The 21460-nt window shown below is 52.1% G+C and overlaps 3 protein-coding genes across 3 annotated transcripts in view; 1 reads left to right on the forward strand and 2 right to left on the reverse strand.

Annotated features, from left to right (window-relative positions):
- TRPV5 (transient receptor potential cation channel subfamily V member 5) overlaps positions 1–14220 on the reverse strand; it is a 29447-nt gene extending 15227 nt beyond the window's left edge. Inside the window, exons 1-8 of the mRNA XM_068972646.1 lie at positions 14093–14220; positions 11947–12044; positions 11687–11809; positions 11087–11224; positions 10724–10822; positions 10388–10563; positions 9859–10005; positions 7779–7991 (exon numbers count right to left, since the gene is read on the reverse strand). Coding sequence (XP_068828747.1) covers positions 7779–7991; positions 9859–10005; positions 10388–10563; positions 10724–10822; positions 11087–11224; positions 11687–11809; positions 11947–12044; positions 14093–14220 — 1122 coding nt within the window. The remainder of the gene's footprint in view (positions 1–7778; positions 7992–9858; positions 10006–10387; positions 10564–10723; positions 10823–11086; positions 11225–11686; positions 11810–11946; positions 12045–14092) is intronic.
- A 2977-nt stretch (positions 14221–17197) lies between these two features.
- LLCFC1 (LLLL and CFNLAS motif containing 1) lies at positions 17198–19648 on the forward strand. The gene is given in 3 exon segments (XM_068972431.1): positions 17198–17367; positions 18683–18855; positions 19401–19648. Coding segments are annotated over 3 exon segments (591 nt in total).
- A 785-nt stretch (positions 19649–20433) lies between these two features.
- The window catches only part of KEL (Kell metallo-endopeptidase (Kell blood group)), a 56835-nt gene continuing 55808 nt past the window's right edge, over positions 20434–21460 (reverse strand). The window contains exons 19-20 of the mRNA XM_068972432.1: positions 21328–21423; positions 20434–20595 (exon numbers count right to left, since the gene is read on the reverse strand). Coding sequence (XP_068828533.1) covers positions 20434–20595; positions 21328–21423 — 258 coding nt within the window. The remainder of the gene's footprint in view (positions 20596–21327; positions 21424–21460) is intronic.

Consider the following 21460-nt stretch of genomic DNA (forward strand, 5'->3'; position numbering starts at 1 on the left):
TGGGCAGGCCAGTGCGCTGGTGGTCTTCATTATACTTGCCACTGGATTTTTTAAGTCATGGGCATGTATTCTTTACTTAGAAGTGCTCACTGTGAAACAGAAATGAAAAATATTCAGACTACCAAGCGTGATGCCCAGAACCCTTGCTGGGGTTGCACATGTGTTCTTTTAGTTAGAACTGTGCTTTGTGAGATAAGAATAAAAACTGAGGAACTTTGCTGCAGGTTTAGTGGTTGAGACTCTGCACTTCCATTGCAGGGGGCGCAGGTTCAATCCCTGGTCTGGGAGCCAAGATCCCACATGCCATGAGGTGAGGCCAAAAAAGAGAAAACAAAGTTTCCTCTTTTTCCTCTATTTTTAAAACATAAGGCTCAGCACAATGGTTTTGCTTGTCTGGTTCCTGCCCTGGGCCCTCATATTCTGTGTCAGCTCCAGCCATGTTGATTACTAGGGTCCTCAACTGGTAAGACAGGTCTCCATATGAACTGTGCCCTATTCTCAGAATGCCTTCCTCCACCAGAGTTTTCTGATTCACCGTTAACCTTAAGACCCAGGTCACAGCATTCCACCTGGGTCTCCTTCCCTGCCCGTCTGCCCAGATCAGCTGTCTCCCTGCAGGAACACGATGTCAGCCTCCGGTCATAGCCCTTCCCCAGCACACTGGAGTCATCTGGACGTTTTCTTTCTCGCCAGGAATCTTAGAGTTCCCTTAAAGCAGGGGCCTCTAACTCCTTCTTTTTATCCAAAATGCACACACAGTAGATGCTGCATTCACAAGGAAGGAAGGAGAGAAGGAAGCAGGTAAACAGACAGGCGCTTGCTGAGCATGATCTAAGAGCTGGAGGGAGGCAGAGGGGAACCAGGAAGCAAGAGCAGGGAGGTAAAGGGAGAAAGGATGATGACGAACTGGGCTCGCCTGGAATTTCCAGATTCCTAGCTCAAGGTCACCTAAGCAGGCTTAGTTAATAATGCACTGAAAAAATTCTCCCCCCAGCTCCTTTAAAAAAATAAGCGTCTTTCAACAATGACTAGAGTTCTTAACCTCTTTGTATGGCTTAGAATTTCAGGAGTTGTCAATGGCCAGAGCCCCTTGGAGGCTGACCAGCCTTACTTTGTTAAGAATCTGCTTACAGAGAGTGTCCCGCTCACCAGCTGGTTGAGCTCATTGTCTTGAAGGAAATGCCCAGAGAAGGGTGGGCCTAGCAGGGCCCAGGTACCACTGTGTGGAAGGGTGGGGAGCAAATGCAACCACTAGGAGGGGGAAGGCACTGGAAACAGTTGTCAGACCCCATCTGAGACCCTCTCCTTCTCCCCAAGATTCTTGCAGAGGAATGAAGCTCCCAGAAAGAGACATGCTTGGTCATCATTCATACAGTCATTCCTCTCATCTTCTAAACTGTGCGGGGATTCCTAACCAGGTTACCCACCAGAATCAGCTGCGGGGGGGTGGTGGTACTTGTGATCTAGGGGGTGAGACTCCACGCTCCCAATGCAGGGAGTCCAGGTTCGATCCCTGGTTGGGAAACTAAGCAACTGCACACGTGCTGCAACTACTAAGCCCACACCTGCTCACTGCAAAACTAGAAAAGCCTGGGCGCGACAGTGAAGACTCGGTGCAGCCAAACATACACACCTACACCTACACATACATACACACACACACACATACATTCACACACAAACACATACATACACACATACATACATACACATACATTCACACACAAACATGCATACACACATACACATATACATACATACATACATACATACATACAAGAATTGACTGGGAAGCTTTGTCACAACACATATGCCTGGGCCAAACCTGGAGACTCTAATTTGGTGTAAGAATCAAGCATCTTTTTTTTTTTTTAAGATGCAGATCCCCATGTGAGAACCACTGGGCCAAAAAGGGAGGAAGATCTCATGGTTACCTTATAAGTCCACCTTCCAGGGGCTTATTTTGTGTCCTAATCTCTGTGTTTTTTCAGGAAGATTAACCCAGCAGATGTCTTCTCTCTACAGAGACATCCTTATCCATTCCCACAGAAGCAGGATTTACCCTAGCCACCAAAAGGTTAATCACATAAAAACTGGGGCCCATGTTGATCAACAACAAGCTGAAGAATTGATGCTTTTGAACTGTGGTTCTGGAGAAGACTCTTCAGAGTCCCTTGGACTGTAAGGCGATCAAACCAGTCAATCCTAAAGAAGATCAGTCCTGAATATTCATTGGAAGGACTGATGCTGAAGCTGAAACTCCAATACTTTGGCCATCTGATGTGAAGAATTGACTCATTGGAAAAGACCCTGATGCTGGGAAAGATTGAAGGCTGGAGGAGAAGGGGATGACAGAGGATGAGATGGTTGGATGGCATCACCGACTAAATGGACATGAGTGTGAGCAAGCTCTGGGAATTGGTGATGGACAGGGAAGCTTGGTATGCTGCAGTGCATGGGGTCACAAAGAGTCGGACACGACTGAGTGCCTGAACTGAACTGAACTGAACTGATGATCAACACTAGAGCATAGGCAGTACCTCAATGGCTAGAGGTCAGAGGCAACTCCATGTCTGACTGACTCCCAACTCCTGCACTCCAGCACAGCACCTCTTATCTTGCGGGGGAAATATCAGGTGTGCCCAGGTACAGGTGAGTGTGGCAGGAGCTGGTTACTTATCGAAGCCTGGAAACAGGAGTTCCTCAAGCAGCGGGTCCCTCTGAGGAAGAAACCTGGAATTCAGCATATTTCTCTGGAGGGAGAAATGACCTGACCTGGCTTTGAATTAAAGTTGAAGCTTCTGAAGTGAAGCAGACCGGAAGCCCAACCAGCACTGCCCTTACTAGCTGAGCATCTTTACCCAAGTACTTAACCTCTCATGACTTCAGATTCACCATCTTTAAAATGGTTATGAGAATTTCACTTACTTATGAGGGCATCTATGAGGATCACCCAGTAAAATACTTTAGCAACCAAAATGCGGTCCACAGAGTCACACCACCAGCCTCACCCAGCAGCGAGTCAGAAACGCAGAAACTCAGGGCCTACATCAGCTTTCCTCTCCGAATCTGCCCTTTCCCAAGATCTCAGAAGCACCAGCAAACGCATGGCAAGTGCTCAAAGCCAGCTCCCGACAGATGTTATTTTTACCTCCTGGGCTCTCTGCTTCTCCCACCTCAATCTTCTCTTTAATTTGCTGTACTTGTTCCAAAGGGAGTTGGGTAGGACCCCCAAGTAAAACAGTGTCGAGCTGGCGTACAGCTGGGTTTCAAATAACTCTGGTACTTTGAATAGTGGAGTTTGTGAGGAATTGTGACATGTAGGAAAAGCAGTCTCCCTGACCATGACAGCTAGAGAATGATTTCAGATAAAAAGAACCCATGAGTCGCTCCGGCCACGCCCTCTCCCTGACTACCTACATCCCATCCATTGTATAGTAGTGACGATTCTACCTTCAGGAAGTGCCCTGATGCCAGCCCTTTCTCTCAAGTCTCCCCACCACACCTTAAGGCCAATCCACCACTACTGTCTTCCTTCACTGAACTGTAATAGCCTCTTAGCTGGTCCCCCACATCTTCCCTGGCCCCCTCAAACCTGTTCTCTACCCTACAAACAGAGACATTGTTCTGAAACAAAAATATTATCAAGTGTCTCCCCTGTTTAAAATCCTGAGCCTCCCATTAACTTTAGGATAAAAAGTAAAATCCTTGGAATGGCCAGCAACGTCCTATATGATTGGGGAAAGATCTGCCTGGACAGCCTAATCTGGAGGCTCCTGCCCCAGCTCCTTCTATTCTAGCCAGCCTTCTTTCGGTTCCTAGACATTCACAAGACTCTTCCTGCCCCAGGGCCTTTGGATATGCATTGTCTCTGCCTTGAATTCACTTTCCACCTTGAATTCACCAGTGCATGCATGCTCAGTTGTGTCTGACTCTTTGTGACTCAATGGACTATAGCCTGCCAGGCTCCTCTGTCCATGGAAATTTCCAGGCAAGAATACTGTAGCAGGTTGCCATTTCCTCCTTCAAGGAGTCTCTCAGCATCCTGTCTTCTGATCATAAAAAAAACTCATGCGAATTGTTAACAATCAGTTTGCATTGAAATATATATTCATTTTGGAAAAGGCAGTGACACCCCACTCCAGTACTCTTGCCTGGAAAATCCCATGGATGGAGAAGCCTGGAAGGCTGCAGTCCATGGGGGTCGCTGAGGGTTGGACATGACTGAGCGACTTCACTTTCACTTTTCACTTTCATGCACTGGAGAAGGCAATGGCAACCCACTCCAGTGTTCTTGCCTGGAGAATCCCAGGGACCAGGGAGCCTGGTGGGCTGCTGTCTATGGGGTCGCACAGAGTCAGATATGGCTGAAGGAACTTAGCAGCAGCAGCAGCATCTATTCATTTAATTAATGTCAATGAGTCTGCAAATGCCAAAGGGCAGAGGTGAAGTGTGTTTTGCTCAGACCAGGTTGAGTTTCCAGTACCTACAATAATGCTTGGGGCACCCTAAGGCTCTCGGTAGTGGTTTGTTTAACGAATGAATTAGCAAAGTAATTTGAAGCAAAGGGCATTGGAGAGATCAAGGAAAATCATCAAAATGCAGAAAGGAAATCTGATGATAGGAGATCAATACCCTCTTGCTGAACAGCAAATCAGGGGTCTAAACAATCAGAGTGATCGGTTTCACCTTAGAAAGCTTAGCAGATCTCAAGCCAAGCTGAGTATGAGAATCAATCAAGGAATTTCTTTAAAATACCACTGCCAGGGGCCACTATTTCAGACATTCTAATGCCTCAGGTATGAGGCAGCTTAGGGATCCATAATTTTTTTTTTAACCAGATTTCCGTGTTTCTAATGTGTCAGTGTTGTTTAGTCACTAAGCTGTGTCCCACTCTTTGTGACCCCAGGGACTGTAGCCCATCAGACTCCTCTGTCCATGGGATTTCCTAGGGAAAAGTACTGGAGTGGGTTGCCATTTCCTTCTCCAGGGGGTCATCCCAACCCAGGGATCAAACCTGCATCTCCCACATTGGCAGGCAGTTTCTTTAGCACCGAGCCACCAAGGAAGCCTTAATAACTAGTCTTGGTTAAAAAACTACTGATCTAGCAAGACATAGGATCTGCTCAAGTCAAACAGCTATTTGGTTTTAGAGTTAGGGCTTAAATCTAAGCCACCAAATCCCAGACTTCGAACTTTCTGCTCACTTGGCAGTCTAGGAGAACTAGGATTATAATGCACTTTGTTCTGCCTAAACCAAGTAAACATTGAATGAAGGCAAGAAATTAAGTCATTAATTTAGAGAGTTCTTGGGAAGTCTGGGAATAGCATAAATTTTATGGCTGAGCAATGGAGCATCCTAGAGTGAAGACATTTCTTAGAATATCTCCAAAACTCCACCCTTTCCCATGACTGCTTTTGCCTAGTTTATGCCACCTTGTATAAATAAAGGAGTATTTTCTTTCCTTTCCAGTGTTTTGAGATGGTGCTCTGGGCTACTGTTGTGAAGTCCAGTGACTTTTCTAGATCCCATGAGACCCACAGAGAAAATCCTACAGTGACTGAGGGCTCTGTGTGTCCAGATTTATTAAATACAAAAGTACTCATTTATCTGAGAAAAAGCTCTGTAGGCTAATTAATATGGCAACAACTGCATTAATCAAGTCAAGACCCTATGTTGGTACATTTTCATATTTCTAAGACTCTCAAGTAATAGAAATGTAGAAAAAAAGAATTCCATATTATTCAATAAATGTGGTGCATCATGAAAGCAGAATCTTTCAAGTCATGGTGATAAGTTTGGGAGCTCCTGATCTAATCCGAATTGACTTCCTACTAAGAGGAACATATGGGCCCCATCAGCTCAGGACCAAGGCCCAAGGGCTCATGCCGAAAAAACACAGACCTTTGCTGATGCTCTTCCCCATTCAAACTGCTCACAGCTGCTTTCTTAAGCCCCACCTACCCAACCAAGAAAAGAATATTTGAAAGTCATGAGTCTTCTATTTGGGCTAATGCAGATTTTATCAAAGTGAGCAAAAGGGTAAAAATGCTGAAGGGGGAAAAGAGAAGAAAAAGAGAGAAGATGGAAAGAAAGTTAGAGCACTTAGCTATAATTATGCTTCATCTAGTCCTGAGGCAAGGGGAAGTAGCTGCTAATAATTTAGACTATCTGGGTCAAAGGAACATTATGTTCACAGGGACATAACTAGTCCTCCCCCAGAGAGAAAGAGACACGGTGGTAAGAAGAAGGTAAGAAAGAAGAAGGAGTCTTGATGATAATCAGTTGCTCAGCATCACCCAACTTTTTGGCTAGAAGGCTATCTACATTCTGGATCTGCATTCTAGATCCAGAAAATCCCCCCAGTCAGCCTGAAACAAAGGAAGGCTGGCAAAGAGTGCATCTGAGGAATCAGAGTCAGGAACACTGGAAATGTCCAGCCACCCCCATGTTTATCCATTTCCTTCATTGTTATTGCTGGCCCATCTCAGTTGGCCAGCCCTTCCATGTCCTTATTTCCTGGTGTATGGTCTCCATACCAGGGACAATCTTCATGTCCCATTTGAGATGCAGGGAACCCAGCTTCCCCCGAATGCACCTATGCCCACCTCGAACAAGGCAGCCCCACCATACTCAGCCTTGTGTTCTGCAGGCAGCAAACCCTGCTTTGTGACAGTCAGAGGCCCTGGACAAATGGGCACACTGTATATACACCAAGAAGTAATTCTAAAAGCTTAGAGTGATTTGACCTACTTCAGCATTTAGTAAGGCTCTTTGCCCTGTCCTTTCTTTGAGTATCCACTGCCTTTGAGCTAACTCGACTCAGGTTATTTGATCCTTAACTCCTCTAAACTGCCCCTCTCCAAGTCCAGGTTGAGCTATTCCTGTAGGGGACCCATTCTGCATTGAGCATAAATCTCTAGCCATTGAGCTCTTACTTGCCTGGCAAAATTGTTCCCCCTGTGTCTTTTGCTTTCTGCCCACATGCCTGCACTCCCTTTTAGGTATTTTCAGGTCACTAGGACAAGAATTTTGGTTACCTATTAAATGAACCCAGTGTTGAATGTATATGCCTAGAAGCACTCATGAGAGCCTGCTCATTCTGTCACACCAAGGAGTCTCCTCCTTTCAACAGCAGACCTGGACATCTACTCCACATCTCTATCCAGCTGTCCTCACCCCAGGTCTCTGAAGGTGACTCACAGAATGGCAAGCTAACCAGAGTAAAAGGGACCCCAGAGACTATTTCCTTCTAACTGCTACCCAATCTAGGCATTCTCTGCAGCACATTTGACAGGTGGTCAGACAGCTGATACCTCACTTTCAATGCACTCATATTGACTGTGTTCAGAAGTGAATGCAGGTCAGAAGAATGTCTGTGTTACCCTAACAGATTACGGGCACACTCAGAAAATGGACCTGGAGCACACTCTTCCTCCCTTTAGAACAACAAAGCTTCTGTTGAAGGTCATATTTATAAAGTTCTGGTCTACAGACCTTTGTGAGTAACAAGGGATTTTACAAAGGTACAGGTAAACTAAGCATTCTTCCAAAGTTTACAAGAGAGCCATCACTCCCTGGACAAGTCCACTTGTATTCATTAAGCCCCAGCTTTGGTCCCCTTAACTCCTGCCTAATTTCTGTCCAAGTGATCAGGAGCCTGCCCTTGCCAGAGTCAAGGGACTGGCATATTTCCTGGGCAGCGTGGCTCTGGTTTCCAGAGCCATCACCCCATGCTATCAGCCCCTCTTATCCCCTTATCCCCTCTAAGAGTCACCTGGAGCAGCTTCTGCTGGAATATGGTGATGTCTCGGGAATCTGTGCGGTTGCCACTACGGGCCTTGAGAGGACGGTGGATGCAGCACATGGTGAAGCAGATCATATAGAGCACATACAAGGCCCCCAGGATGCAGAAGTAAGGCCGCCCGTACTTCCTCCACTTGAAGTTCACCAGCTGCTTCACTGGGGTCTGCTCCAGGATCTGACGAGCCTGCGGTAGAAGAAGAGGGCAGCAGGGGATGACCAACATAGTGAGTTGCAGCACCAGGTTCCCCACAGGGTCCCAGACAGGCAGCGTCATGATCAGCACAAGTGTCATTCATTCAGTTCATCTTTTCATTCATTTCTTTTACAGACGACTAGTCAGTTTTTACTGTATGCGGTGCCTCATGCTAGTGCTGCAGATAAACCATGGCAGAAGTAAATACCAGGACCTCTGAGCTCCTCAGAGACTCTGAAGGATGAGACATAGATGGGCGAGATAGCTGAGTGAATGGAGAATTAGGCAAGTTCTTTTATAAAGTAGCAGCAGTTGCCAAGGCAGGAAGAGGTGAGAAGACATTGGCACATGAGGGGGATATGGCAGAATCTTTTGGAGGGCGCAGGGATTATCCTGTATGAAGCGGCTGAGGGCCAGATCATGGTACCTCATGAATGCCAAGCTAAGGAGTTGGACTTTATTTTCTGAATGCAATGGAAAACAATTGGAAGGTTCAAGCAAGCAGGTAGTCAGATTCGCTCTACAAGTATTATGGACATGAGAGGAGCAACAGAGGACTCGGAGAGTCGGGTGTGGCCATAATCTAAGCTGGGTGGGTTAATGCTCAGATCTAAGTAGCCAATGAGACATTAAAGATGCTCCTGAAAGAGGATGATAGATGGCATGATGCATCTAAGAAAGTAGGAAAAGGCAAAGTCAGAGTTTAGCTAGAGGGATTTCCCACGAGCAGAAAAAGTACCTTTTCCCATCGAGCCTACAGAGTAGGAGAGAGATGGGTGGTGGGGGTGGGGGGGCAGTTTCTAGACCTGCTGGGCAGAACAAGGCAGGAAGCTGAAGAAGCTCCAGTGAGGGAGCCTCTATTTTCATCATAATGAACAAATCTTGGTTGCCCGATAGAACTGAAGGTGAAGGCTGGGCTTCCAATCCCTAAGAAATCCTGCTCTGAAGAAGTTCATACCAACCAGCCACTTTGTTCATCAGATCCTCTGATAAACCAGATCCCCTGTTTGTTAGTACCAGCGATCATCTGAGTTTTGTGGCTATTAAGTGAAGTGAAGTGAAGTTGCTCAGTTGTGTCCGACTCTTTGTGACTTTGTGGCTCTAGAGGGTTCCTAGGAAATTGTCAGGTGGCAGATAAACAATAAGAACTGTATTTTGCCACCATCTTGGAGGTTCTAGAAAGCATCAGTATTTTCTTCTCTTTATAAATCTTCAACAAACTTCCCTTTCCCTCATATCACCCAATCTCATACTGTCTGAATGATCCATGTGTTTTTCCCTCTCTGGAAAGCTCTCTTTTTCCTCATCTGCCTGGTGATTCCCAATTCCTCCTAGAAGCCCCAGCTCAAGCACATCTCCTGTGACATCTTTTCTGGTCCATCCAAGCCAACATAAACCAACCTCCATTCTGTTGCACCATTATGTACCATTCATAGTATAGACCCCAATGTTTATCTTGAAGGCTATTACAGTTACTGAGAACAGGGATGGAAAATTGACAAAGCTGTCTGCAAGGAACTGTTTTTTAATTTATTTCTGTTTTCTCAGTTCTTGGTACAGTGTCAAGGACCCAGCAAGAAGCTCAATATGCTGAACAAATAAGTGATAGGAAGCAACATCTATCTGCAGGACTCCTCATATGCAGTGTTAGTATGAGAAAGGTAAGCAGAAGGGACCAAAGCTAAGCAGAGAGAGCAGAGTTAGGGAAGGGGTATTGATCAGCATTTTCTCCCAAAGTCCCAGGAGTCTATCCTCACCCTCATCTATTACAGGGAAGCCTCTGGAGCCAAGGATCTTGGTAAATAGATGGGCTCTGCACAGACGCCTGACAGCCCCTAATCCTCCCTGTTGCCCATACCTCCCGTTTCTTGGAGGAGACCACAAGCTCTAGAAAGGACACGTCTTCTCCCCAGGAGTCGATCTCTGTGAGGTCGTAGAGAGTGGAGGTCAGTGGCCCGCATGTCCACTGGATGTACTTCCGCTTCTGCATCAGGTGTTGGAACATCTGGGTGGACACAGGAGTGAGACGGAGGTCAGCATGTAAGGAGCAGGTCAAGGGCAGCAGCACGGTTGCTTACTCGTTGGATCTGATGGACAGCTGGGAACTGACAAGCCTCTGTTGACCTGAACCTTTTAATCTGAGGCTGTCTTTCCTTCCCACAAATCCTATAAATATCTGAAAGGAGAGAATAGGCAAGGGGAGTGGAACTTTGGGTTACCATAGCAGATATTCTCAGGTAAGATTCTGTAATCCCCCTGAGTCAGAAATTCCTGATGCTGAGGACTTTAGTGATGGAGATGAAGGTAAGGGACCACCACCTTTTTGGGGAGGTTGGGAAGAAGGATCAGGAGAAGGACCCCCGTGGGGTTGAGGACGGGTCCCTCACCACAGTGTTGCCCTCCACTCCGGCCAGCTTGAAGGGGGTGAGGCCCTGGTGATTGAGCATGAGGTCCAGGGACTGCAGGTGGTCCCCTCGCCTGTCGTAGGACAGCAGCAGGTTGTACATCTGGCAGGCAAAGGTTTTGTTGGGCTGGAGGACGAGGATGTGCAACACTGTGTTTCCTGGGAGAGGACACGGGGTGTCACATGACCCCTGGGACCAGAGTCCCTGCTGTTCCCCAGGACCACCCCCCACCCCGAGGGGGCCTGAGGGCGGTCCCAGCCCCTCCCCTCTCCCCTGCCACCCCCAGCCTGCCAGCGCCCGCTCCAGGCCAGCTCTTACCCAGGGAGTCCTGGGCCCGGATGTCAGCGCCGTGCTCAATGAGCAGCCTCACAATCTCCTCGCTGCCCATGCAGGCGGCAAAGGACAGAGGGTGCTCCCCTGGGGAGGCAGAGGCCCAGGCGGGTGGGCGTGAGATGCAGGCAGGGAGGGGCAGTGTCTCCAAGCAACCGCCTCTCCTTCCCCCATCTCCGCTCTGGGCCTGGGGACCCTTGTCAGCAGGACCAGAGGCAGGGATGCTGGAGGGGGCCCTGGGGTGGGGCTGGAGGCTTGGCTCTGGCCGCCCCAGGCACGGGGCCTCCTCAGCCCGCCCTGCCTTGACTGGTGCCCCCCTCCTCATCCTCCCAGCCCCGGGCCTGCTCTCACCAAAGTAGATGAGGTTGTGAGGAGTGAGGTGGAAGGCAGAGCCTATGGCCCTCGCAGAGACGCTGGCCCCGTGGGCAAGCAGGGCTTTCACCAGGTTCACGTTCCGGTTCATGACCGCTATGTGCAGGGCCGTCTGACCTGGACAAGAGAGCGCTCCGTCAGGGTGTCTGTTCCCAGCTCTCTCGGAGACACGGCATCCCCCCTGGCTTCCAGGAGATCCCTGACATCCTTGCATGGATTTCCTCCCTTGACTCAGCAGAATGGTGTGAGACTGACCCCAGATGTCCCCCAGGCAGCTTCACTTAGCTGTCGGGGCCTCTTGACTACTGGGGATGGCATACAAAGATAATCACTCTAGTGCAGCTATGAAAGAGAGAGAGTTCTGCTCTTCACGGAACATGAAAGGAGTTGAAGGGAAATAACAAGTGGCTAAAGCAGGTCCCAGACACTCACAGCCAAGACCAGGACCTCTGCCTTCCTCCCACACTCCTGAGCACCCATCACTCCTTCCCCGACCTACTCTCAGAGGCTCATTGTAAGAGGTGACCTCAGACTCTCCCCTGCTTGGGTCCGCCTTGCAAAACCGTGGAGATGCCTCACCTACAAATGGCTCACAGATGGCGGGCTCCTTGACCAGCTCGGGGGCAGCCTCCATCAGCACCATGGCGGCCTCCAGGTTGTCATAGAGGGCGGCCACGTGCAGTGCCGTCTCCCCGACGGCCCCTGGAGCGGAGGAGATAGGGGCATCAACATTTCCCAGAGACACGCTCCACCGCCCCTCAGCAGAATCCCTCAGAGTGCCTTGCGGGGCATGGCCGGGGCCTCTGCCCCATCTCCAACACTTCAAATTCTGGTCCCACCTCGTTGGCGGAAATCACAGTTTCGGTCCAGCAGAAGTTTCTTCAGGACACACAGGTCGTTGTCCTTGGCTGCCCGAAGCAGAGGAGACTCTCGAATCCTGGAAGAGGATGAACGGGAGTCAGGCAGAGACAGAATGGGAGAGAGGCCAAGAGCAGAGAGGAAGAAAGTCCTTGTCCGCCTGGACAGACAGCGGCCACATGGAATGCATGCTGACACGTTGCAGTGTTGTCTTCTGGACTCTAGCTTGGGGTCAGATGGGGGCAGGAGTCTGGCTCAGGGTCCCCGTGGGGTGGCATCGCTACCTCTTCCCACCGGTGGTGGGGGGACTCCTGGCTCAGCTGACTAAGCGGCAGAGTGCCTGAGGGAGGGGCCCCAGGGGAGGGAATGGATGGTCCTGGTGGGCCTGGCCAAGTCATTCTAGCTGAGTCCATGTTTCAGGAACTTGGGAATCAGGAGTGGGTGGAGGAGAGGGAATTTCTGCCTGGTTTCATCCCTGCTCCCAGGCCTGCTGAACTGGCTCTCTTTAGCCAAGAGGAGCTGGAGAGACCGGGAGGGGGCTGAGAGAGAGGCCAGCTATTGTTCTGACTCCCTGGGGGCTGTCCAGATGCACATTCCTGCTGCAGGGAGGGAGAGTTCTGAGATGGACTATGAAGGATCCATCCCTCCCTAAGTGTCACCCTTCGACTCAAGAGTCTGAACGCGCTGTCTGCTGTCACAGCGTGGCTGTGAGCTTCTCTGAGTGTGTGCATCTCAGAGCGGGTGGGAGGAGCCCCACGGAGATACACCTCCTGTGGTACCTCTGCGGGTTAATCTTTGTCTCTCCCCTGCCTGGGTGAGCCAGACAAGAGATAACGCCGAAGCCGGTTCCTGCTGGGCAAGTATGTGTTGGCTCTGAAGGTGGACACACGGATAGCAGGTTGAGGGGCAGGAGGGGAGAGGTGAAAGGCTGGTAAACAGACTGATGGCGGGCAGTTCCCGTGATGACCCCTAGCCCCCAGTTCCTCTCTTCCAATGGTCCCCCCCAGCCAAGGGAAAGAAGCTTTTTATCTGAAGAAGCTTGTGATTTCAAGGTAGGGCTCAGGTCCGCCCCTCACTGAAGTTCTCTCCAGAGAGAATGGGTAAAGTGGTAACAAGCCTGCTGCCCATCTCACCCAGATCCTCCGTGTGAGTGCACCCAGCTCAGGGCAACTAAGCCAGGACTGCAGAGTCCAGAGGCCCTGCACGCAGCCTCCGTGCTCCGGCCTCTGGCCTGGAGAAGCCACTGCTCGTGAGTCTAGCCCTGGCTGCCAGCTCAGATCTGCTAATGGCAGCTCTCTGATGGGAGCCAAGTCCCCCAAACACCCCGAGGGAGAAGCCTGCCTTCAGGATGGGTCCCTGCCCCCATTGGTCTCCCGGGGGTCTAGACCTCAGGGCTGACCATGAAATGCTCAGCTCCTCGGAGTCACCAATCCCAGCGGAGGTGTGCCAGGGCTGACCATGAAATGCTCTGCTCCTCGGAGTCACCAGTCCCAGCTGAGGTGTGCCAGGACAGGCTCAGCCTCACTGTCTGCTCCGGATCTAGTACAGCCTGCGCACAGGAGACTCAGGAAACGCAGATGGGCTCTAGGAGTTCCCACTGGGACTCCTCAGGGTCCCCTGGTTTCCACAGTCAGCTGGTCAGTTCCAGCTGTTGCACAAACCAGAGCTGTCCCGTTGCCAGGCCATCAATTTCATTCTCATTAACAGTAACTCCTCACTCTTTCTTCACCCAATGAGTGTCCTAAAACCCACAGGATCTGAACCCTCCCCCAGCACCCCGTTCCCCACCAGCCTGTACCCGCCCTGCCCCACTCACCCCTGTCATACATGCTGGCTTCTCCTGTCTGGTATCTTTGGGTCCCCAGCACCACCACCCCGCCCTCCCCCCCCCCCCCCGCCCCCCGCCCACCTTCACTAGGTGAGAGCCCAAGCATCACCCTGCCCCAGCCTTCCCAGGACCCAATGCCACACCCCTCCTCCACTGCTGACACAGGAGCTCGGCTTCCATAACAGATGCACGGGCCCATCCCAGCACTGGGCACTGAACTCTGGGGTGCTCTGGTGGGCAGGACAGACTGACCCTAGTGGGCTGAGGGCCTGAGGCTCGGGCAGAGGGGGGCAGCCTACTTCTTCTGCTGCAACATGTACATCTCGTCCAGACGCTGATCCCAGTCTTGCTGTCCCACCAGCCAGGAGGTCAGCAGTTTCTGGAGTTGGATCGAGAGACCCCTGGCCTTGGACGGAGGCGCTCCCATGTCTTCTCCTTTCGGGCAGTGGCCAGTCGCGAGGAGGAGGTGTTTCAAGGGAGCAGGGCTAGGACTCAGCCGGCAGCTGAAGCGGAGACGAGGCGGAGGGATGGGTCGCAAGTGGATCTGGCGTGGTGCTGTGCGGGGCTTGCACGTGCACGGAGGGGACTGGGGGCCCTGCCAGGAGAGAGAGACTTTACCTGGAGGGGAGGAGCTCTTTCTAGAGAAAGCCCCTGGGGCACACAGCCTGCCTCGGAGCCAGCGGGGGGAGGGAGCTCTTTCCTATCAGTGAGCTAGGGCGGCTGAGACCGGGCCAGGGGAGGGGTGGGGCCCAGGAATCTGACCTGGGAGCCGGGATAGAGCCCAAAGGTGGGTCCTACAAGCCCGCTGAGCGATTACCTCAGATGCAGGACAGTAGAGAAGCAAAGCCCTCCAGCTCTGCAGTCAGGCAGGTCTGGGTTTGAATCCTGGGTTTCAGTCCTTGCAGGTCAGTTAGGTGAGCGTTCTGTGCCTCAGTCTTCTCATCTGTAAAATTGGGGTGATACTTACATGCTCTCACAGCAGAGTCTGTAAAGCATAGTCATAACAGCTCGAGGACAGTTGATTCTTCTTCCACAAAGGGGGCTCAAAACCCCCCAGAACGGCTTGCTCTGCCTAGTACCCCACAGCCCCGCATCCAGCAGGTCTCTGGCTGCCCCTCCTCCTGGAGAAGCCCAGGGCCTCCTCTTCCATTCCAGCTCCTCCCTTCCAGGCAGAGGAGACCCCAGTGAGCCCTGAACGTCCACAGAGGCTGGGCAGCAGGGACTGAGCGGCGGTGGAGGAAAGCACAGGACTCCCTCCAAGAGTGAGTCAACAGGAGGAGCAGGGGTAAAGATAAGACAGTGGTAAATCATTTTATGGTGTAACAGTTTCCAGTTTTCTTCCTGATTGTTTTCAAAGAGATATATTCAGATATATCCCCTGAACCATGGTCATTCAAGAGATCCCCACGTTCCCTGGGTGCAGGCCGAAGCTTCTCTAGCTCCTAAGTGAGAAGATGGAGCAGAGAGAGATGCGTGTGACTCCCAACAGTCGGTGAGAGGCAAAACTGGAGCTGGCTTGCCAGGTGGAACCTCAGGTCCAAGTCACCCATCAGACCTCACTGCTCCTTAGGAACCTTCTGCTTATAACAATGAGAGGCGTGGGTGGAGATAGGCTGGGGACCCTCCGCCTTGGGGGTCTTCCGGGGCAGGGACCCCTCACTTCCTTTGCTGTAGAGAGAGCGCTTCTCTAGAGACTGAAGGATGGGCAAAACCACCTTTCGAGAAGGATGAGAACTGGAAGGAAAATAAGTAAGGAAAGAAAGAGGAGGTGCCCGAGACAGCAGGAAGCATGGGCTCCCCCAAGGAGGGGGCAGATGCCGGCTGGGAAGGGGGAGGGGTCACCTTGCGGGACATTTTTCTGCTTTGCTGGGGGTGGGGCAGTGTGGGGCTGTAATGATCTCCAAGCCTTGAGACTTCCAGTCTAAGGAGATGGAGGGAGCGATAAGGGTGAGGTGGGGGTGTAGATATGCTGATAAGCAGGGCTGCAGAGGAAAGGAGCGCCTGCCTAGTAATACTCAGCCTATAATGCTAGTCCTGGAGGGAGTGGGGGCGGGAGGGCCCGGTCCAATCCGCACAGAGCAGGTGTGCAGGCTGCCACCAAGGGCACTATCCTTGGGTGCCGGAGGAGGGAAGGGGCCCTCCACCTCTGGGTCTTCCCTTCCTACTTGCACACGCCTTTGTCTGGACTGTTCTTTTCAGTGGAGGGGTGGGGAGAACAGGAACAAGCCTCCTGAAGGAGACCAAACTGTCCCCTCATCCCACCCGGCAAGCTGGAGATTTAGAAATGACTTTCTGATCTTTGGGCTTCCCTGGTGGTTCAGCTGGTAAAGAATCCGCCTGCAATGCAGGAGACCTGGGTTCGATCCCTGGGTTGGGAAGATCCCCTGGAGAAGGGAAAGGCTACCCACTCCAGTATTCTGGCCTGGAGAATTCCATGGACTGTATAGTCCATGGGGTCGCAGAGTCGGACACAACTGAACGACTCTCACTTTGCTTCCTTCTCTTCGGGGAGCCCTCTCCTCTTCTGTCCTCTGGCTTCTCTCCCCAGTCCTCCATTCCCTTTGTCAGGTCCTGCACGGCCACCCTCCCCTCCCTTCCCTCACCAGTCTTCACCCTCCGAGAGCTTTCTGCAAACCAGGAGTCCTACAACCTCCCTCCCGCAGGCAGATGCTTCCCTTCACGAGGGTGATGCCCCAGGGTCTCGCGAGAGTAGATGAGAGCTGGTCCAGGGCCCCTGATAAAACCTCACTGTTTTATCTCAGAGCCCATTGGCATCAAAGGCACCAGACCTCTTATTCTGATATGATAAGGAGCAAAGTGTGAGTCACTCAGTTGTTTCCGACTCTTTGCATCCCTATGGACTGTAGCCTGCCAAGCTCCTCTGTCCATGGAATTTTCCAGGCTATACGTACTAGAGTGGGTAGCCATTCCCTTCTCCAGGGGATCTTCCCGACCCAGGAACTGGACCCAGGTGTACCTCACTGCAGGTGGATTCTTTACCGTCTGAGTCCAGAAAGGAGGAGCCCAGAAGAAAGGAGCCCGGAAAGGAGGACAACATGTAAGCCTGGGTCTCAACATTTGGGTCATGCACTCCCACCCTACCCGCCCGCAGCCCTGTAGGGAAAGGGTTTGAATGCCATCTTATTGTCATTGGATGGTGGAATTATTTGTTTTTCCATAATTTTTAAAATATACTTTTGTAATAAGAAAAAAAAAACCATGAAGGGATTCCTGGTTTCCCATGAAGATTTATCTCCTAGGCACAGGGCATCGGGCAGGTGTCTGGTGAGGAAATTAGAGTTGTGGTGGTCGGTGCCAGCCAGTTGGTCCTTTCGGCTCTAGCTGCTCTCCTAAGGCAAGCCCAACCCCAACCATCCAACCCGTCCAAACTCACAGAGTTGGAGATGGCTTCTCAGTTAGCCAGGAACACAGAAGCTTCTCCCCCAAATAGCCAGGAGGAGGTTAGTGATTTCTTTCCATGCAAGCAGCATTTCCTGGACCTGCAGGTCAAGGAGTGCAAGGGAGGGGTGAACAGGGTCACCCGCTTACTGAAACCTGCCTATCCCATCATCAGGTGACCTCCTGTACTGCTCCGCAGTCACCCTGTCACCAGGCTTGGATCACGGAAGTATGTAGGAGGCTGTGTTGGCCGTCCAGGAGATAGTCTCCCAGTAAGCCTGTCGGCTGGCACAGGCGGCATCCTTGGGAAGGAGGCTCTGCTGGCCCTGCCGTTCGGCCATCTGCCCTCTTTGAGGAAGAGCACACATTTCTGGACACATTTGACGGTTCATTCAGGCGTGCATGTGTGGATGCCGGGAGTGATGTGAGCTCACGGTCCTGGCACCCGGCTGTCCCTCATGGCCTGTATCTGACTCTGGTTTTCCAGAGCTGGCCTTCATCTCGTCTCCACAGCCCTCTGCTCCAGGAAGCAGATGTCAGTTAGCCCCAACCTATTATTGCCAACGGGTCTGTGCCCAGCAGGGTTACGGGCAGGGCAGGCACTGGGACGTGAAGGCAGGTTTCTTGAGATCCATTCCTTGGGATCCTCGCCTCTGCCATGCCGGTTTTTCTGTGAAGACTCTCTTCCTTCTGCCCTTTAGAGACTGAGATTAGACACTGAGTCTTTAAGAGCTTTGTCTGAGGACAGGAGGATGTGAAATGAGGCAGGACGCATTCAGTGTGTCAGCACAAGAGGGCAAAGCTAGAACTGAGGGTAGTCAGGGGAGCACAAGGAATGAGAGGGCAGTTCCACTTGGGTCCAGAGTACTCTGTTCTCACACCCAAAGCAGTTATCTACCTCCTCCTCCAATTAGGTCCTCCCCTGCCCTCATTTTGGATGGACTGAGTTTCACGCACAGCCCAGGACTTGAAGAGATTTGTTTGGACATGGGTCTGGGCCTCAGTTTATGCAAGTCGCTTTCCTTTGAGAAAGGCCGCACAAAAAAGTGGGGTGGGAAGGTGTGATCTTTAAAATCTAAAGAATCAGCAAGAGCCCTGCTCTGCACCTTATTATCTGTGTGACCTTCAATGGGCAAGTCATTTCTCTTGTGAATCTCAGTTTCCTCATCTATATAATGGGTATGGCGATGCGGATCTCATGACATAATGGCCGTGAAAGGACTGCATGGACTCTTCGGTCACTGCCGTGGCCCTCCACTGCCGAGGTCCACGGCGGTCCTCCCCGGAGCCTCTATTGTCCCCTGCAGACTACTCTCCATGCTCCTGCCTGCCAGTGGAACTCTCTAGGGAGCTGGGATGAGCGTTGAGCCCACAGCTGTGATGTCACAGAGCTCATGATGTCAGAGGTCCTCTGGAAGGGAAGGGGGAAGGGCCGGGACAACAGACAGGGGAGGGAGGAGGCGGGGGAGCCAGCTGAGCACTGGGACAAGCAAAGACCAACGGCAGCGGCTGGGTAGGCCCATGAGCTCCTTGGGCTCCCAGCTCTGCAGGGCAGCATTCCTGGGCGCCCTCCTGCTGCTGCTGCGAGTCAAGGGGGTGAAGACCCAGAGAGGGAGCCCAGGCCTAGACGAGAGGGGTCAGAAAGAGAAGACACCCTCTACAGGTAGGGGAAGGAGGAGGATGCCTGGAGCTGGGGATCAGGGCTCTGTGGAGCCAGATCACTGGTCAGGCCGGAGGGGAAGCTAAGCCGGGTTTGCATTATGGGCGATCGCCCCGGCCCTGTTGCACTGCTGCAGCGCGAGTGTCCCGTAAACGGTCTAGAGGCATGGCTCCTGGCCAGAGCCGTGTTCAGGGCACGGCGGGGCCAGCTGATGCGCATGGGGCCCTGTGGAGGTGGAGAAAGGGTCTTTGAAGTTCATCCTTCTCTAAGATGGCCCCTCACTCCCCAAATGAGGTGACACTTTGGAGGAGGCAGCGTGCATTGGCAGTGGGATGTGTGTGTCCTTGAGTGGGGACTAAGACGGCACACAGACCAGGAGAGACTGCACCCCACCCCTCGCCAGGAGCATCACCTCTGTGGTCAAGGACAAGGGTGTGGGCCGAGGGGTACCCACGTTCCCCAACTCCTTCTTGTCTCCAGGGCAGTGCAGGAGCACGGGAGGGCAGTCAGAACCCCTCCTTTCATGCCGTCCCCTTGCCCCATTCCAGACCAAGATCGAGAACAGTTCGAAGAGCACTTCATGGCCTCCTCCGTGGGCGAGACGTGGCAGGTGGTGGACATGGCGCAGCAGGAGGACGACGAGGCCTCGGAGGTGGCGGCGATCCGTGACCACCTGTTCGACCTCGCCTTCTGCTTTAACCTGGCCAGCATCGTGGTTTTTTTATGAGGGACGTTGAGGCGGAGGTGGTGGCCTGGTTCCTGGACGAGGACCTGGACATCTACCTCCGCTTTATGATAGCTTACTGAGCCTCTCCCCCCGGGGCTCCAGGGTGATTCTCCCAAGGGAAACGACCGCGTGGCTTTCTGGCTCCCGCCAGCGGCCCTCTTCCTGAGGTCGCAGCATCAGAGAGACCCCTCGCTGGCCTGTGGGCCGTCCACGGCCACTGCCCACTTGCCTCCCCATGCTCTGAGTGCCATCTCCAAGAGCTGAGACACCAGACCCCTGCCCTTCTCTCCCCTAGCCTCTCCTGGCTCTATTCAACAGGGAGAGGAGGCAGCAACAATGAAAGTAATAACAATCAACTCCTGTAAGCAGTAATAACAATCAACTCCTGTAAGCAGCTTCATTCTGTTTCTAAGCGGTCTGCTGAGTGGCGCGACCTTTGGCCCACCAACCTTCAGCTCAGTGATTGCTTCTTTAGCTGACGTCGATGGAACTCTGCTTGGTCTGCTCTCATTTTTTCTGACTTCTAGGCACAAGGCATGTCTGAGAGTAATGATGGAGAAGGCAAGGGCACCCCACTCCAGTACTCTTGCCTTGAAAATCCCATGGATGGAGGAGCCTGGTGGGCTGCAGTCCATGGGGTCACTGAGAGTCGGACACGACTGAAGCGACTTAGCAGCAGCAGCAGCAGCAGGCACACGGCATAGCAGGACAATGTTCTTAAGAGACAGGCAGAAGCCAAGGGCCAGCTTTTATTTTTGGAATGGAAGGGCAGAGGACCTGTTGCCCTGATTGCTGGGATGGGGCGCAGAGATGCCGATACACCTGTACTGAGATCTCTTTGGGAACCGGCCAGGTTACCAGAGTTGGCAGCGGCTGGAGGGGTTCAGGAGGGCCCCCTCGGGACAGCGGAAGTGTCTGGTGAAGGCTGGACTGTCGCTTAGGGGACCGTGGACTCGAAGGGTAGGAGGGCTGTGAATGTCCTGAGGATCCTGGGTGCTGGGGTCCCTACACATCACCTGGGGAGAAAAAGAGGTCCACACGGGGTGAGGAGAACAGCAGAGCATCGGATGAGCAGGACACAGCAGGCCTGGTGACCAGGGACAGCAGACAAAGACAGAAGCACGGACAGAGTGCTCCCAGCCTCGGGGAGGAAGAAGATATTTGCCATTTGTAGGTCATTTAGTCTGGCAGCGGGTATCTGGTGAGGGCGGAACTGTGTCATCATAACATCTAAAAGTGCCCTAGAGGCAGGTCTGTTGTGAGAACTCTGTGGGGGTCTTCAAGTGTCTTGGGGAACTGGGGACAGTGTCTTCTGAGGGAATACAGGGCACTGGGCAGGGGGATATGTCAGGTGGGGACCCCACCTAGGGGCGGGGTCTCCAAGGAGGAATATGATCCGTGGATAGTCTGTTAAGGCTCTTTTGGAAGGCATCTGTATTTCTAGAAGAAATGAGAGAAGACAAAAGTTGGTCTCATCTCAAGGAGGAATTTAGGAATGAAGTGTTTTTTTTTTTCTCTCTCTCTCTTTTTTTTTTGAAGAGAGTGCTAGACTCGGTAGAAGAATTTATAGTAGGATGAAGGATGGTCCCCAGGGCACAAGTGTGAAAGGGTGACAGTGTGGATTTGTGCAGCAGAGGGTTGGGGACACTGGGGGGAGATGTTTCAGGCAGGAGAGATTCTCTGAGCATTAATGGGAGGGTATTTATCTGACGTGGATTAAGCCCTGGTGGGAGATGTCGGTGGCTTACCTGGGCATAGCTTTGGAAGAAGAGTTGCCGGGGGCTGAGGTCTAGGCCGGGCAGGATGGTTTCCCCACGGAACAGTACTAGCCTCTTTTTGTATGCCTGGATATGGGGGTGGGATGGAGAGTTGCTCTTAGGC

Source organism: Capricornis sumatraensis, chromosome 5 (assembly GCF_032405125.1).
Source record: "Capricornis sumatraensis isolate serow.1 chromosome 5, serow.2, whole genome shotgun sequence".
Lineage (NCBI taxonomy): Eukaryota > Metazoa > Chordata > Mammalia > Artiodactyla > Bovidae > Capricornis > Capricornis sumatraensis.